Here is a 20,171-nt window from a genome sequence, read left to right on the forward strand (position 1 = left end):
TAAATGCATATTTATATAGTCTATATTCATTATTTTTAATAGGCACAAAATATATTTTTAGTTGCTTTAGCAACGTTTATTACAGGTCATAATATGAAAAGGTCGGTCATTATTTACTACTTCAAAAATATATTTAAATCCACACACATTTAACGGCTTAAAAATTCAAATCGTCGTAAAATCAATACTTAAACAATCCCGTTCTTTTCGGAATCTAAAATGTGCAACTACTTAGTTTACATTTGCTTTTGGTCATTTTCAATTGTTTTTTGAAACTATAATTATTATTAACACTTTAGTTTAATTAATATTAAAATACTATGTTATGTTTTACACCTACTATCGAATAGATTTTACAAATAGGTTAGAGTAATTATTAGATTATTCTGATGCGAAGATTATGTCACTTTCACGTGTTTACTAAAAATTAAGTTTTGTTGATTTAATTATTCATTAGAATAATGATCAAAAATATAATTTTTATCAAGTCTAAATTGTTGAAAATACCTTCATCGATTGGTTCGATTATGTCAACAGCATAATTCCGTTGTTTGTTTTTTAATTGTTTTTTAAATTTTTATCTCACCTGCTCTCCATTTTTTTTCCGACGAAATATATATAATGTAGTACAAAATTTAGAAATCATCCAGTTTATCATCTTGGTTTTTTTTTTTTTTTAATCAATGACAAGCTACTTAACTTAATCTATGCGCTGTGAAGATTTTCAAAATTATTAAAAACTAACGACACGTGAATACATTTTATTAATTTGCCGTAATAATATATTTTTATAATTTATATTTGTTATTTATTTTTTTATTTGCATAACTTTAAATACAGATAAGTTGTATACTATTAATATAGTAGTTATAACTTATAATGCTGTAGTATTAGTAATAGTTACTAACCCGGTCGGATTATACGCGTATCTAGTTGTTATTATTGTAAGCTATTTTACTTAATGCAGGCAATATCGTCTTTAGGGTTATTACTTAATAGACTGTTATCTATTACAATAATCCTTTATGGTCTGTGTTGTTGTTTTTGTTGGTGATTTAATTATTATACTATAATATCATGAATAATTTACTATAGCACCTAAATCGTTAAAAAAAAAAAAGGTCTAACGGAAATCATAAAATTTAAATTAAAAAAAAATAAAACAATAATAATAACAAAGCGGTAGTCTAATTTAAAGAAAAAAAAAACGATTATTATCAATCACTTTTTTAATATTATACTTTATGTATTATATAAGTGGTGATAAATGATACGAAAAAAAAGCGTTTATACTTTTATTTATGATTATTATTGTTATTATATTCTCTTGCCGTTTTTTCGTTATCGATTTATTCTCATTCTTTTATAACAATAATTCAACGTAAATAACGAACCGTAACTTTTGGTCTACATGGGATATATTATTATATATATATATATGATCGCAGCCTCGAGTATCTATATTATACAGTAGCATATAGTTACTCGTAGACGACCAAATACAATGTACGTTTTTGTACGATATTCTTTGATACTTGTCATCGGGCCGGTTTGTTGATCTGTCAAGTGATTGTACCCGCACTGGCCAAGCGAGCAGCTCACAACCGATATTTAAATAGTTGAAACAATGTGTGCATAACACTCATTAAGGACTTAAATGTAGATAGTAGGTACCATAAAAAAAAATGAGCCTTCATATTTTTATGAGCATCAAATATAATTAACATTCTGTACAGTACACAATTATACATTTTTATACACTATAATATTATATAAGTACAAAATAATACAACGTTGTAACTCGAGTAATTCGAGCAATTGCGCTCGCAACTATAGCCTAATCAAATACAAATGATATGCATTTTACATAATATATATTATACACATAATGATTAATAATAATAATAATAATAATAATATAGGTAATAATATTATATATATATAATACGAAACAAACACGGAAATCAAGATTTTCACTTACAATGTGTAAATAATATATTATAATATATTATGTATAATAAGAATATTATATTATTAAATAGTATTAAAAGAAGGTAGGTTTGAAAAAAAAATACTAATTTTTTACACGGTCATTCGTTTACCTGTGAATTGTACGATTGTTTTATTATATAATATATTATCATTATCATACAATAAACAAATATATCATAGTAATGTATAGTAGCCTGATACGATATAAACCAATAAATTAGTAAATAAAGATAACTGACTCAATAATTAAGCAATGTAGTCATTCTTTTTTCTCACACCTATAATAATATATGTATATATCATGTATATGGTATACACGCGTAGGTATAAATATATACATATATATGTGTGACCTATTTATTTATGGCAAAAGATAAGACGCTATTATTCTCTGTAATAATTATGTTACGATTAAATTAAGAAAAATAATTACACCAATGAATGATTATTAATAACTGTTACAGGTAAAAATGAAAAAATATATTTATTTTAGTCATACTTTTCAAAACATCTCGGACTGTTCGTTTATTTTGACTTTTCGACAATGTATTATATTAACATATCAATTGACTAGTTAAAAATTAAAATATATAATTAGAGGCCTTGTTATGTGGCCGTATTTTATTTCAATATCGGACAAACGGATTTTTCACAACCATCGCTTTTGTAAACCGCCTGCTTTAAAACGCTATTGTTATTTATGTGTAATGTTAATCGAATATAAACGTTAACTTTTAATTGTGTTTGTGAACTTCAAAATAGACAGGGCAATGTGTTGAAACGAAAACAACGTAAATTTCTTATAAATTAATTGTAATCCAAATAATACGACGTGTCGACGAATAAAAGTAGTTTTTTTAGAGCTTTATGAAAATAAAAAATGATAACGACAAATAACGAAGTCCATATGGCCATGAATAATAGAGCCCCTTTGTGGTTAAATATTACGCCAAAGGCTATGAGTAGTTGAAAAAATAAAAAAAAAAATGCGCGCGAAGAGAAACGCGTTGAAGAAGGGTCGCTGTAGATTATTTTTGCGCGTGAAAAAATAAAAATGAATTCAAATTTACGTGTAATTAATTCAAGTTAAAAGTAGGTAAAAATTCTGCAGAGGTCAGATATACGTGAACGTGATATTAATAGGTAGGAATTGAATGCGTTTTCGCCGGGACAAGGGGCGCGTAGATGATTAATCAAAATGATCATCATTCTATACTGTTGAAATGACAAGCACACGCAAAAATATCATTATCGCCGGGACCTTTATAGTCGATTATAACATTTTTTTTGTTTTGTTTTTAACTGCATTAAACCGTGTTTAAACCTGTAATGCTTCGCGACCCATTCGTTTACATAATATTATTTTGTTTTATCGTGTAGTTGTATCGGTCGTTTTGAATTGTTAAACGCGCTTTAATAAAAACCAATCGAAAAATCAATGCAAGACGGCATCTAATAACCATCGCCACGACTATTATAATATAGTAGCGTATTATATACCTGTATGGTTGTTGTGTTTCGTTTAAAACCGTTGTACGAAGTAGCCGTCGATGTATTTACACCGTTACGTCATTTGACGTACCTATAACTGCGGTCGAGTGGGGGGGGGGGGGGCCATTTAAATATTTTTAAACGCGTCTGTGGAGGTTACACGATTTTTAAACACCGTTCGCAGTGTTGCACGACGTTACCGCGTGTGTGTGTATAAAGGCGCCTTATTGCGTTCAAGCGAGGACAGATTTGAAGTACTCGACAAATCGTCGTTCGACAACAGACTTTATTATAATATATAATTGTGCGAGGAGATTATTACGAACGTGAAGCGATGGGCTGGGAACGGGGTGGCTGAGTCAAAAAAAAAAAAAAAAAAACAATGCTAACATCGTTGTGTATAAAAATCAATTATCAAATTATAATAAGTAGGAAAAAATCAAAAAATTTAAAGAAAGTGAGACCGTGAAATTGGGATTGCCTTGATGTAGAATGCTGTTAGGCCTCTATTAGAAAGCGAGTGATCGAAAAGATCATTTAATTTATCAATAAACGGTGAAAGATCGTTTAAAACAATTTTTTTTTCATTTATCAAACTGCAATGATAGATAGCAAAGAGAATAATATTATACATCCGGCGGAGAGTGTAGTGTGTCACTCCGCAGGAATTTGGCCGTGTGATATGTGGAAAATATATAATGTATACCGACACAGTTCATGCGACACCGAGGTGTAGTCGACGTCAGCCATGCATTTCGTTACGGGTAAACACAACAGATTTTCAGATTTTCATTAGATAACATTGTTATGTGCAATTCTTTTTCTAAGGCTACTTATTTGAAAACATTCCGTATAAGCACAAAGATGTATTATAATAGTTGTGTAATAATATTTTTTTTTCAACCCTAACAACACTACTAATAATCAAAATTAATTTTCTTGATTTTTTTTTTCTCATATTTTTTTTTTTTTTTTTTTTAGAAAAATACCGTTTTAACATGACGTATAATATACACTATGAAACCGTATTGAATAGTATATTATTATATATATAAAAGGAGTAATATTATTATGTTAAGTAAGTTATTTTAAATATTAATGTATAACATATATATTATGATAGTAATAATAATTTTATAAAAAGTAGAGAGCTACACATAACATAATGACGATTTCTAAAGTTGATCATTATTAGCACAAAAAAAAATTGTCGGGTTTGGATTACAACAGCAGTACCTTTATTAATTTTTAGAAAAACGTCTGACTCGTACAATGGATCACATAAATATTCGAACAGAATACAACAAGGAAAATGATTAATTTATCTTTTTTTACAAAATTTATTTTTTTTTCAAATTTATCTTTTAAACTAATACTCTACGACTAGATCTAGAATGTGTGTGTATGTGTTGTGGGTGTGTCCAACGTTCTCCAATGTATGTGTATACATGTTGACGTTTTGGTAGCGGCGGCCGCGACGGTATTGGTTTTCCTATATTGAATATTTTTTCGGACTCGTTCATGAAAGTATCCCGTGTAACACAACGACTACAGTCTTTACTCTTTCAAATTTTCATCAAACGGCATATATTACTATATACCGACACGTACCTACGATGAGGCATAGCGCGTGCTTTACATGTTACGCGATCGAAGAGATGCATAACAGGTTTATAAAGGCCACTTGGCCTCTCTTCCTCTCCACAGCCACCAGCACAATCGAGACGACAGCACGATGTCCGCCGTAGCACTTGAACCGGAGATCGGGTGGCAATTGGTTTTCAGTGGTTGATGTGGTGGAGGGTGGCGAGGGGATCGTGTGCAAGTCGGATTATTTTCATCGGTGCGATTAGGGTCGTCGGAGCGGCGGGACAAGTAAAATAGGGTCGGCAAGTGTGTATTATTCGTGGCTGGGCTTAAGAGTCGCAAAAACGACGGAGAGAGTGCGGGTGGTAAACGCGGTAGCCGGGCGGTGGTAGAGATCGGTTGTTCAACGTTTGCCCGCCTCCTCCGTATTTGCTTATTTCGCCAGAAATGTACGAAAAACCAGTGACATTAGTAGTACCGTCGGATGTGCCGGCGGTCTGGTATCGCCTCTCGCCCGTTGGCGTTGAGGCGAAAAGCTCTAGCTACAGTTCTGTGACCGGTATCGGTTTTTCGTTGCGGTGCGGCATCGTGTTCTGGTGGCGTGGTTGCTGTGGCTGGTACAGATGTGGGTTGTGATGGCTGTACGTGCCGTGGTGCAATGGTGGTGGCGGTGGAGGCGGTGGTGTCGGCGACATCATCATCATCATCATGTGATGGTCGTTGCCGTGGTGTTGATGTTGTTGCTGCTGGATGTGCTGTTGAAAGTTTTGGAGGTGGTGGTGCTGCTGCTTGTGCTGCTGTTGCTGGCCGTGATGCTGAACGCCTCCGTGGTGCTGGTTGTGCTGCTGCGAGTTGTGATGTTGGGGCTGATGATGGTGATGGTATTGTTGTTGTTGCTGCTGTTGTTGGTGACTGTGAGGACCGGTATGGTGTTGCGTATTAGTGTTCCGAACGATGAATTCGTCATCCGAAAACGTCTTCTGGTACTCCAGGTCTTTGCGGTTCACCGTCTCCTTGTTCCAGAACGTCTTTTTCAGTGAATGATGCAGACGCTTCCGAAATCGGTACGCCAATAGCAACATGAGAGCTATGAACGCCACCGTGCACCCGAATACTGCACCCACGATGGCCTGTTGCCTGGTGTAGTATTTGGCACATGATAGGTCGTCGGACCCGAGTGAGTTGAGCGGTTTATCTTTGAGCGGTGCCGGGCTGGCACAGTTTACGTGGCTGGTGTTACGGCGGGCCAGCAGCTCTTTGAGCCAAAGCACAGAACACTCACACATCAACGGGTTTTCGGTTAAGTCGATCTGTTGCAATTCTTGCCACGTGACCATCCCCTCGGCGAATGACGTAAACGCGTTGTTGCGCATGATCAGATTCCGAAGGTTTGGCAGCCCCATGAAAGCACCGTTTTCGATGGTCGCCAGCTGCTTGTTACTGCTGAAGTTAATCGTTTCCAAGTTAAGGTTGTCGTTGAATACACCCTTTTTGATGACAGACAGTTGAGATGCACCAGATACGTCGATCGAACGTAAGTTGGCTAGCCCTTTGAACGCGTTTGGTTCGATCGTTACAAAGTCATTTTGCCCTATGCACAGGTCTTCCAACCTGTTGAGGTCGGACAGCTGTTTAGTGGGTATGGCCGACAGCCGGTTGTCCGTCAGTACCAGCCGCCTGAGCACGGTCAGTCCCTTGAATGCGTTGGTACTAATGTTGATCAACGCCGCTCCGGTAAGCTCGAGTACGGAAAGCCGGCCGAGCCCCGCGAAACAATCATCGTCCAGCGTGGTGAACGCGTTCAGGCCGATGCGCATCTCTGCCAAGTTTCCTAGGAACTTAAATGCAGGAGTGGGTACAGCCCGGAGCTGATTGTCGTCCAAGTACAGCACCCGGAGCCGAGTTAGACCCTGAAAAGAAGCCGGATCGATGCGGGTGATGCGGTTGGCGCCTAAGTCGAGCTCCTCAAGCTTGGGCATCGCTGCGAACAACCGGTCCGGCAAGTCTTCTAGATAGTTGCCGCGCAGGTTGAGTATGGTGAGTGATGTTAACCCGATGAATGTCTTGTTATTCATCGACGAGATCTTGTTGTGGTTTAAGTGGAGCTCGACGAGCTTATCCTGGGCTTCGAACCCCTTGTTGGGTATGTTCACCAAGTGGTTGTGTGATATGTCCACGTACTGTAGGGCACCGTAAAACTGAAACGACGCATCCACGATCTTGATGCGGTTGTACATGAGCATCAGTCTTTGGATGGACGGGTTCAGTGTGATCGGGATCACGTCTAGGTTGCCTTCTTTGCATAGCACCACCAGCGTGTCATCGTCACACGAGCAGTTAGACGGACAGTGGGCCCGTATCATCGCAGTCACGGTCAATATCGTGATGGCCCACGTGGCCGAGACGCGGTTGGTCGCAAACATTTTGATCCGCTGTGACTTACACGGTCCGCGTGCGAAACATCTGTAACATAGCAAAAAAAAAAAAAAAATTATTTTACGTGATCAAAAACAGACGATATAGTGTCAGATTAAAATTAAAATACAATATTAATATTAATTTTCACGATCGTGTATAATTATCTCTACTCGAACCTTTTATAATATCAACGTTTGTACTTGTATTATAATATATTATAATATTATGATTTTGCACCCAATTTCGAATTCGTCGATCATTTTAACGCTATAATTTTATGTACATATTATCTAATGGAATATATAGTTTTTAATACGATTTTATGACTGTTGCATTCTATACGAGTGTATATGTATTTGTTCGTATAGTCATATAGGCGACGTTAAATTTACATAAAATGTATTATCTGCAGCACAATCACAACCGTGGTATCCACAAATATTAACGACTTTATAAAATACATCATGTTTTAAAATGCATTAAGGTCAAAGTATAGCGCCGTGATTTCTCTGTTTCAATGACGTTTTATAAAAGGTTTTCTTTTGTTACTAGTAATGTCAGCAATTGCATGTCATGTAAAATGAAAAAAGAAATCTAATGAGTAGAGAAATATTCTAAGGCGTATATGCCGCAAATCAATAATGTACGCGTTTATACCTATTTTTTTTTTTCGAACTTTGAAAGTACCAAGAATCATTCTATATATAATACATGATATTGAAAAAACACTTTGATAAATAATTATTATGAACCGTCGGACTTTAGCACGATGTCTTTAACCTTTTGTAGTCACCTAAATCACTTATCGAACTGACAAGGTCAAATTCACGAGTGTTTCGGCGAAATAATTATTGTTTACACGTGTGTTTTTTGCTTTTATTTTTCTACATTGATTCGTTTGCATGTTAAACTGCAAACTATTGAAAATGATAGACACTACGGATGATTTATTACGAGGTCTCTGAACGTTTATGATTGATATGTTATTAAATAACGTATTGACGTACAAAATGTGCAGTGTGCGCGGGATTAAGTGAGCCATAAGTAAATTGGTACAGTAAAAAGCTATTTAAATTTTTGTATTTAAAATTTTATGGAATTTCATACACGAATGCGTCACTTAAGAAGCAACAAAGGTGATTAGTATATTATTATATGACTCACGCAGGGGAAAGAACCCGTGATGTAGTAATATTTTTTTTATCGATCATCTGCAGGGTGTGCAGAGAGTATACATTATAAATTATTATTAAAACACGTATACGGTGCACTTAATATGAATAATGGTAATAATAACTACAATAATAAAAGTAGGCTATATTATTATGTGTTGACAAAGCAGGGATTTGGTTAAGTCAGGCTAGGCGTTGTTGGATGCGAAACGATCGGGTTAAACCATATAATATTTTGCACACGAGTAAAATAAAAACGTGTCTGGCCTGGGCGCAGAGCAAGCGATAATATGGTAGGAACCGAAACTATTCCGACGCGCGTGAAACAGTCGCCGCACCGTTGTCGTTGATTTATTACTATTATGGTTTAATTATTTTTCCAGCACGTTTTTATTATTCTTTGTATTTTTTATTTTTTCAACTCGTAAGCGAAACGATTGTATTTGAAATGTTTTGGTTGAAACACACATCGCAATATGTATGCGGACAGTGCTGTTTATTTTTTATTTTTTTTTTTAAAGATTTTTTTATTTTTTTATTTCACACGTTCACACATTATAAATCGACCCAGACGCGACAATTTAATAATATTATTAAAATGCATAACCGTGGTTTTTATTTCTCGTTAATGAGACGTAACTTTATGATACGCACTGCAGCAGTGAAACGGGTTTTTATCCGTGTAGAATGAATCCGGTGAACGACGACCAACAAAGAAATGAAATACGAATGGAAAAAAAAAAGAAACGTCCTAGTATAAGCATTATAGTCCGATGATTAGTAATATTATTTCGTTAATGCCCGTCGTAGAGATATTAATTGCGATAGTGTCCGTCAATGGATAGGTTTTTAGATTTTTACTGTCCATTTAAGTTACATCACTGTGCAGGACATAATATGTATATTTTTTTGCTCGGTCGTGTCCTAAGCTATATGCGCACTAAAGCACTAAACATAATTTATTTTCTAACATCGTAAATAAAAATATTTACATAATATTCTTGGGGTACGTTTCTGATAGCAGCAGTTGTTTTGTTTTTATTAAGTGTGTATTTGGAAGCGTTGTACCTTATATAGTTATATAATTGTATTCACAAAAGGATACGCCATTTTCCGAATTATTTTTTTTACAGCCAACAGTAGCTTTTATTTTTAATATCTTAAAATATGTAAAAAAAAATAATTGTTTTATTTAGACGTGTAAAAGTTATATTAATTTTGTTGAACACTATAGAAACTAGGACTTTTTTCAAAGATGTTAGAATTGCGACACAACGTTATATTTTAATAATATATTTAAAAAAAAAATTATAACATACGTAGTAGTACTCACGTTAATAGTTATAGATTGCACGTAAATCGTGTTGCACTATAATGTGGGTTATTAAAGAGTCAGTTAAACTATGTGAACTATATATTTTGTCAGTATTTTGAGAAGAAAAACTGAGTAGTTGTACAGAACAGTGAGCTTTTTATACGGATTTTAATTGATATATTATAATGCCGTTGTTGTTATCGTTGGATAATGATAAAAATATTCCACTGGCCGGTGTACGTGTCGTGCAGAAACCGTAATTATATCGAATATTCGGTTCAGTTTGCGCACAGCCGTCGCCATAGTGTACGAAATGAGTCGAGTGTAATATGATATATTGCTATTAAAAACTTGCACAAAACCGACGGTTCAACCAACTTTTTACTTTTTCAATTATGTTACTACATTGACATGTTTTGTTTTCAGAAATTGTTTTTCCCTGTACGCACTTGAACGGCAAACACATTACATCATTTAATCGAATTCGAAATTATTCAAAAGTACCTAACAGTCTTATATCGCCTTTCAAGCGTATAACGGGAGGGGTAATCGCCTACCCATCAGCGGTTCACCTCATCCGACGTTGATAAACATATTATATTATATACATGCACGAAATAGTTTTTAACTACGAAACGTAGGTATAAGTACCCATACATTATGTGAACGTTGAGCGGGCGGATCTCGCAAATGATTTCTATTCAATTTTGATACAAAGCCGACCCCAGTTCGTACGTTCATCAAAACTTTTCTTCTGTAGTATTCAGGAAATTCTGCGCTTAATCCATTTTTTTTTTTAAAACTCGCGACGTTCCCTGAAATTTAACGTTTTAAGTTTAAACTTTAAAGTTTCTCTGCCTGTTTCCGTCTGTCTATCTTTCTCTCTCTCTCATCATGTATTGTGTGCCACTTGAACGAAGTACGAACACTTCACGTACAACACCGGAATCGTATGCCTAGATCAGCTGTAGCAATAGTCTACACGCCGCCACACCGGCAAGGCCTACTAATTAACAAGTTTACCGTCTCGTTGTATTTATATAATTTGCATATCTAATGTGCATTTTGCGTGAACGAATCGGCCGAGTATTCAAAAAATGCTAGTTTGAATGGACACCGTTCGTGAATTTATTATTTAAACGGTTCACCTGTATGCTTATATACATACAATATTATGTATTATGTAAGATGAAGTAATGGGTGGGGTCTTACATATTAATTTTATCGGTGCGCTGTAGATTGTGTTTTGTACATATTGCGTCTATTGGAAATAATTGTTATATCACTTAAATACAAAACTGTTCGTATGGTAGAAATGGCAAGTATATGACCTAAACACAGTCATGGTGTCTTATCGAATAAAACTTTCGTGTGATGTATAAGTATTACATTATCATTTACAATGATCTTAATTGTTTTTCCATATTTTTTTTTTACGACATTGACTCAAAAAATGTGTTGCAATAGTCGAACTATCCTCCGAACTTGGCTCAGTCACTAGTGGGTAAAAGCCATTGTATTGCACGCACCTATAAGTAAGTTGTTATCGTTCCGCGTGATCGAGGAAACGAGGTGGGTCGTGTCGGGCTACGGTGTCGTTATTATAAAAGTGACGTGGCTGACGAATTTAAACGAAAACTCTTAAAACTCTGTTTTTAGGAAGCATGGAATTAAAAACTATAAAACTATAGTGTAAAACGCGTATGAAAATAAAATGTATTATACTATTTCTTTCCACTAGCGCCGCCCGTGAGTATAAACATTGACCCGTTCTGTGTTCGCTCTGCATCACCTCGCCAACGCCACCGCAGTAACCACGTTTGACGTGTGGTGGTCGTATAAGTTTATTCAAGTCGTCTACTATTATATTATTTATATTATAATACATTTGGGTTCGAGATTTTTATGTGCTCGTTGTACGTTACAGCTTTCCTCATTGTTGACTAAGTGATTCACGCGCAGACAAATACATAACCTAATTATACCATATAAGCACAAACTAATAAAACTATGTTAAAATATTTAACATATATTTTGTTATTTAAACACAGAGTGAAAAAATGCAAACGATTTTCCGTCGTGTGGGTGGAAAATGGACGAAAAGACCTTTCCGTAGGTCATATTTTATTATAAATCTTTCGGCGCATTCGAATATTATATTGATTAAAATAGTAAAAAAAAAAAAAACATAAAAAAAAAAACCGTATACAATACATTTTATTATTTTATTCTGTTGTTTTTATTTTTCGGTCGTCGTCGCCACTGTTGTCGTTGATTTAATTGCGAGAGATTGATTCGTTTAGTTTAATTATTATTATACTGTGTAACCGCTATTGCTATCGGGCCAACATCGTATTATAATATTTAAGCATGCGGTTGTGGCGAAAGTTCTGTGAATTGGTAGAGAGGTTGGGAACGCGTACCCAAAAACGGATCTCAGTTTAATATATTAAAGATAAATAAATAATAATAGCTTATAAGGTATATACGTGCAATTAATGTAAATTATTATTATTATTACTATTATTGTTGTTGCACTGTTATTGTTTTGTTTATTATGCACGGGGGTTCGTTCACCTTTTTCCCCTAATAACCCGGTAGTGATCGAAATGGTAATATTACTAATTACGCGTATCATAATATTATATAATGTATATTTATTTCGCCGTCCGTATAACTTCAAATGATAACGTAATAATATTATTTATATATATATTTATTTAAATCGTTAGGCATTCGTCATCAAATAATATTGTCGTAATATTTTGGAGTTTTCATTTAGATAACACAAAATAATATGTTTCATTTATTTTTATTGTTATTTATATTTTTTCTTTTTATCAACATTTTTTTTTTTTTTTTATTAATAACTTATTGTTTTATCTTTAAAATATTTTCTGGTTTATTTTTTATATTTATAAAAACCGTTTAGCTTATTCGGGTGAAATGTAAAAATACATTAGAAAGTTAGAAAACTCAGTTGAGTAGATAACGTTTTTATATTAATTCTATACGGTAGTATTTTTTTAAGAGATTTTTCGAGTTGATTACACAATACAAATCGGTATTAGTCAGCTTCATCAATATTTATTTATTTATCTTTAATTCTACGTATAATCTCTCATTTTTTTCTTTCATCCATTTAATCCTAACCGAGGGGAGGAGTTTTTCATCAGATGATGCTATTATTATATTATTTTAAGGGTAGCAATTCCATTGTCGTAGAGAATTTGTGTCAAATAGGATTTGAATAAGGATCATACAAACGGAGGGATTTCGCAATACAACCTCTCTGTGTTTATTTGTTTAATATAATGTCATTATTTATTTTAGGGAGTATTTTTTTTATCACTGTTCTAACAGTCTTCGTCTTTGTCATTTTTTATTTTAATTTATGTAATGTAATACATTTTTACAGTAGGTAAATGTCTGAAGAGAATTTCGAAAAATACCCATTTTTCGCATAATAATATTGCTTGCATAACAATACACATTTCTGTGGTACTATTCAGAAATTCGGGCCTTGGTAGTATATAATAGTTAATAAATATTAATTATAGTATAATTATTTGTAAGCGCGTGTTTAATTTTATGCGAAAAACTGAATAAACCTTAATGATTATGTTTTAATTAAGTGTTGACACGTATCTGCGACGACCACGAAGTTTTAGGTGATGACGACGAGACAGTTTTACGATAATATTATTGTTTATTGTTTCCATTACTTGAGCGTAATATTTGAGTTACCTATATATCTAATTGGAAACATTTCTGTAATAGTGTTGGAATTGAATGCATAAATACACCGCCACGAGCATAATGTTATAATTTAATTATATTACACATGTACATATATTGTTATACAACGATAGTACGCAATCAACAATCAGAAATGGAAATGTTGTATACACCACAGTAAACGGTTGTCTATCGTGTTGACGATGCAGCGCAGTCTACAGCATTAATAACGAATAAAAGAGGAAGGACCGAGAAGGAATGAAAAGAAAAAAAGCTGTAGGTAAATAAATAAACAAAAATCCGTCAAAATCCATTCGTCAGTCGATTTATTATTCAACAGACGTTCGATTTATATATACGATACACACAAACGCACACACGCACATACGCACACACGCACACACGCAGGCACACAGTAATACTGTAACGCACGCTATGTTTTACTGTCGCTATGTTAGTCCGATGATTTTGTTTTGTATGGTCTCGACGGAGGCCTAACCGGCAGGTGAAGATCGCGCTCCTTGTTGGATAAGTGAATTGTCCTGTTTCTTTGAACCGTTATCTCAAGCATATTCCAAGTATACGTTCAGAATCCAATGTGGTCGTCGTCGTGTATATGCACAGTATTGTATGTACTCGTAGTATATGTACAAACTTAAAAAAAAAGTAAAAGAACCTTTTTCTGTGAGTTTTGCAAGTTTAATCATTATTTGCCTACCGGTCAAGAAGTCCGTGAAACGTACGTCAAATACACGCGTTAGTCTTTATCTTTATCTTTCTCGCCTTCTCTTCATTTGCATAAATCTATTATATAATATATATAAATTACGTATATCATATTCTTATGTGCAGGTATTCACTATTAACCACTCCGCAAAAACGTATACTCGACGCACATGGATGATAAACCACCTAGGAATGTAAATTTCTTCAGTAAAACAGTCGCAGAAATATTTTATTTATTTTTTTCAACAATTCTGAGCGCGACTAGATAAAACATGAAACACGACTACGTAGATATACGTATGTATATATACACTTATAATATACGCGCATATAATGGACATAGCTACGTATTATATTACAGGGTATATTCTATGTACGCATACACACTCACTTTTATACACAAATAAGTGTATATGTGTTTGTTAAGTATGTGCGTATAGATATAAGAGACCACCATCACTTTGGTTGGCAGTTCTCTTTAACATGGTCAATAGGTATCAAAAAAGGAACGCGATTCGTCCGATCCTCGGATACGATGAAGTTGACCTACTTTTTTTCAAAGACCGTGCAGCACACAAAATGACGCTCAAATGAACGAATTTTATACGTTTATGTAGATGTATTAATGATTTTAGACGGGTAATTGCTTAGCGACGTTTTGTTTTCACCAATTACATATTGTTCTCAGGACAAATTACTTTTGCTAGATATATTTTTGCAGTGAACGATTCACAAAGAAATTTGTATATATATCTGTGTATGTAGTTACTTGTATAGTGTATACAATATATATATATTATATATAAGTACGTGTTTGATGCTAAAACAACAAATCTTTTTTTGACTTTTGTCGTTTAGCGAGTTTTCGAATTACACGCCCAGACGTCAGACGAATTCCTTCGAATAGTAATTTTTCTGAAAACCCTCTGCTTAAACAGAAATACAAACAATATAACTTATAACGACAAGCAGAAAACCTTTGCTTGCATTGATTTTTAAATTTAAACTATGTTCATGAAGAGTGCGACTTTGTTTTATAAGTAGATATATGCAAGACTTTATGTCTTTATGTTTGTTATGTAATTATCATAATTATAAAATAATTATTATTATAATAATAATATATTCGGATGCTCGGAGAATAATTTTGTAAATCGTTAAAGCTAAGACTATTTTTGTCCTACATTGCTTAATGGACTTATATATATATATATCATATAAGTATGTCCGTGCCTTTAATTATTATTCTAATTTGGAAATGTTTACGAATCCCGGAATATAGCTACGCTATGTATAGTATTAAATTCAACTGAAAAGGGTTTTAAATTAGTACCTAGCAAAAACATCGCACAAACTGTGGTAGAAAATAATATAAACACATCTCATCTCCGTTAATGATATACCTATGTTATATATAGAAAAAGGCATCGTATACCGCGCGATGCGTGATGCTATTATACATGACCGTTGGTCGAAAAATGCATACATATATACACAAGCACGGGCCAACTATACGAGACTATATGGTCCGTGAATAAATCGATTGTCGTCCGCATACGAGTGGAATGCTGCACACCGTTTAAAGAGGAAAAAAATTTAACGAAAAAAATAACTCACACACACACACATATATATATGTAATAATAATAATAATAATTTTATATACGCTGGGGCAACGGTTGCCCCCATTTAATATATAGATATAGTAAATAAAACGAGCGTTCGAAACCGAGGTGAAATTCAATTCGATTTTGCGGACCTCAAACGGCAAGATGGCTGAAGGGGAATCCCGTATTGGGACCGTATACACATTATAAGTATACCTATATATATTTACCGACGACGACAATACACGCGGTTTGGCTTGGTACCAAGTCTGCACCGTACAGCTATATTATTATAGTGCATAAGACACGCGCTGCGTTTGGGTCCTCGGCGGCGGGGTCGTAATACGTATATACATTATAATTGCGTTATATCCGCATCAGAGGCGCCGTCCAAGTCTGTTTGTCAAAATATAATATGTATATATACATAGGTATAATATATTCCTTTTTAATTTATTCCTTTTTGTTTATATAATATAATATACATGTGTTATATGTGCGTATTTTATGGGTCGGGCGAAAGAAGCTCTTAGTCAGTCGTCGCGCGTAACCCAAAGTTTTTATTAATATTACTCACGCCAGCGGCGATTTACAGTTTGATTTTGTATATATACTATATGTACTTACTAAACTGCTTTAGGTATTGTGCCCGCAGTATATAGGTAATACTATATTATGTATATATAAAACACCGACGGAAAATGCATATAGGAATAACATTTGTCGAGGGCCGATAGAATTTATTTTTATAGTCTCGTCATATTGCAGTGTCGTTGACACATTTACAATGTAGTATTTCTAAAAGTTCAAATTTCGTGGTTCAATAACAATAATTCTACTGTTCGAGATGAAATGTATAGATCTGTGTAGCGCTATTGTGTATTATCAATCGTTTGAAAGCGCGCAGAGCCAAAGACCGGAACACTCATGTAATAATATAGGTGCAAGACATTGTAGTTATGTATCGCGAAAAAAAAAAAATGAGAAAATTATAAAATACGTACAATATTATGATTTAACAGTCGACCGGAAGAGTCTGTCTTGGTGCGAGACAATATCGTCTAAACGATCGAACAACGTAATAATATTATACTTGTGGCATATTATAGATGATGTACAACAATAACGGCCGGCCGTAGTGGCATATTATTACACTCGCCAACACATAAACACACGTATAAAAAAACGTATACTTCGTATGTACATTTATAAATTATTGTATAAGAACAAGAAGGATAATATTGCGTTTATCCCGGGGCCATATATTATCGAGCGTATACGTGTTGCAGCGGCTGCAGTTTCTCGCATACGCGTATGCATAAAAATGTCATGAAATATGATTAGTGGTGACGGAGGGGGTGGGGTAGCCCATAAAAATCATGTTTGTATGCACGTTTTAATAAGCGTACTGTAGCTAGTATATTATGTAGAATATGTAGATACGCGCGTTTATGGTGCATGCGATGTGTATTATAAATATATCACACGCTTTGCTGGAGAAAAACAAGAAACCAAAACACGGTTTTCGTGTTCACGAGAGTCGATACTGATATTATATTATTTATATATATGTGAATAAATACTATATATATCGACTTTACGACGATATTGCGAAATTTTATGTGGAGCGCATATTATACCGGGTCACGGGACGATTATCGCCTTTACATTCTCCCAACGGCTACGAGATACCCGTGAGTATGTGCACCGATATATATTATATATATATATATATATATACATAATATACATTATTAAATATTGTGCTCCGCGTGGTTAACTCGAGAGGTCAACGTCGCTAGTGTCTCGATGAATGATAGTGAAGGTAGGGATAGGAGCGGTGGTGTTATAAGAGCATTTTTTACAATAAACATAAAAACTATGGTATATAATATAGTTGCGACGTCACACGCAAAAAGCACATGTGTAACTGGCGTATACTGTTCGTACCTGTATTGCATTATACATTAGATAATATCAGTGTCCGACGGACCGGCAGGATTGCCGCGTCATGAGGAGGGGTGTCAGAATAATATCAGAAAGTATAATATAAATACTCTTCGAGTCTCGCCGCCGTACATTTTATGCTCACACCACACACACACACACACACACAGAATATTTATACGGACATGGTATGGGCGATGTTATCGGTGACGGTGTGGCAGGGCCGGAAGAGGAGGCGTGACCAGATCCGCGCAAACGGCCGCGACGGAATCGTGGTTAATACCGAGCATCGTTTGTGCGCGAGTTTCGCCGCAGAGTCGCAAAACCGCCCGCTCACCCACCGTAGCCTCCGAGTTTTTTTCTCTGACTCGTTTCTCTCCCCCTCGGAAGTGCGTGCGAGTGCTAACGCGACCGGCGGACGGACGGCAGCTGCATTATTATTAAATTCAGGGTACATTTGCGTCCGAGAACTCCCCACCTACACGACTATGAAAGAACACAAAAATGTATGTTTATTGTATTCAAGTATATATTGCTACTGGAATAATAGTACACAATATACAATGTTGTTATTATTATTATTATTATGATTGTAATGTGTGCATACAGTGCAATTCGGAGTGTTTAGCCATATCGCGCCGACCGAAGCATGTTGAAAATGCAATATACATAATATACAATATACATGTCGTATATGGGTACTGTGTATAATAATAATAATAATAATATGTAGGTGTCACGTATTTTGATCGGTTTTTATTGTGGACAAAAAAATAAATAAATAAATAAATCTGTCTCACATGGTTATTGGAATTCTTTTGCAAGCATAATATCATCCAGTCGTCGCGGATCGTTTCCCGTTCATATTATTATAATATTTTCGAGATATTATACAATGCACAATAAGTCTGACAATGGAAATATATACAACAGTAATAATACTGCTACACATACAGATACACAGTAATGTCACCTATTGGCACAATAGTAATAAGTCATTGGTATTAAAATATACACTGCGTTATTGTGCATTATTTAGATTTTATATTTCGGTTTTAAATGATGCTAAAAATCGGAATAGTTGGGAAATGCGTGCAGAGTTTTATGACCACGTGAACTACGTCAGCTACACCTAATCAAATGAAAGCGATGGGGGATTATAGTTTCGATGTTTTTTCTCGGACGCCACTGCAGCAGTAAATTTGTCGAAAATGAAATATGCTCTTCGAGCTTTTTGAAATCCCTCTAGTACAACAAACCAAAATGGATGTAACCACGGGGGATTTAGGTTGGGAGTGTAGTTTTGGATAAACGCACAACTACTAAACGACGATTGAACCGTCGATGTATACAATAAAATGTGTACACATAACATATTACGTGCTTGTGTAATTTTACGATTATCGATATGTGTTGCATAATATTGAAAAAAAAACGCTAAGGTGATTTACAAAATAATGTTGTTTTACGAGTGATCCTAAATTTATTTCACTGTTTTTCAGATAACTCTATGTGATTTTGGGTTGACGAAATAACTTATAATATGTTTTCTTGTTGATTTATGATAGCCATATCATGTATCAATGTAAACACACACATGAGATAACGTAACGGCACGGGTATAAATAAACGAGCTTAAGAGAAAAATGATAGGGCCAAAGTGAATCGACCTTGACGGTGCGTTTAATGTCGTTGACGCGTTAAAGTCGGTCAACCTCGAAATCGGTTATTGTAAGTGAGAGGGAAAAGTGAACATTGAAGACTATAGATAATAATAATAATAATCGTACCACCATGTAATATAATATTACAATAATGGAGTGTTTGATGAAAAACCGATAATGTTATATTGGACAAAATATTTATACCTAATTTTTTTTATCGAACAACTATCCATTAATAATACAATTATTAAAATAATATGTTAAGGCTGGTCAACAATTTATCGATCTGATTCAATAACAAACTAATTATTACAAATACGCATTGCAAAATGTGAGCATGGCATGGTTATATAATATTGTTATATCATAATATGTATGTATTATCATTGAGTCTATATTGTACAATATAATAGTATTATCCATTTATGAGTTTATAATAAACTTGTATATTTTTTTTTTGTATTATTTTTAACAGGTTCCACAACGCATAATGTTCATGAAAACATCATGCTTA

At 34.3% G+C, this 20,171-nt stretch overlaps 1 protein-coding gene across 1 annotated transcript in view; it reads right to left on the reverse strand.

Annotated features, from left to right (window-relative positions):
- Nucleotides 1-4,573: 4,573 nt before the first annotated feature.
- Nucleotides 4,574-20,171, reverse strand: part of LOC112591609 (insulin-like growth factor-binding protein complex acid labile subunit) — a 33,551-nt gene continuing 17,953 nt past the window's right edge. The window contains exon 2 of the mRNA XM_025335473.1: nt 4,574-7,533. Within this exon, the coding sequence (XP_025191258.1) occupies nt 5,613-7,493 (1,881 nt within the window). The 5' untranslated portion in view covers nt 7,494-7,533 and the 3' untranslated portion in view covers nt 4,574-5,612. The remainder of the gene's footprint in view (nt 7,534-20,171) is intronic.

This window comes from Melanaphis sacchari, unplaced genomic scaffold, assembly GCF_002803265.2.
Source record: "Melanaphis sacchari strain LSU unplaced genomic scaffold, SCAv2.0 Contig13_pilon_pilon, whole genome shotgun sequence".
In the NCBI taxonomy this organism is placed as follows: Eukaryota; Metazoa; Arthropoda; class Insecta; order Hemiptera; family Aphididae; genus Melanaphis; species Melanaphis sacchari.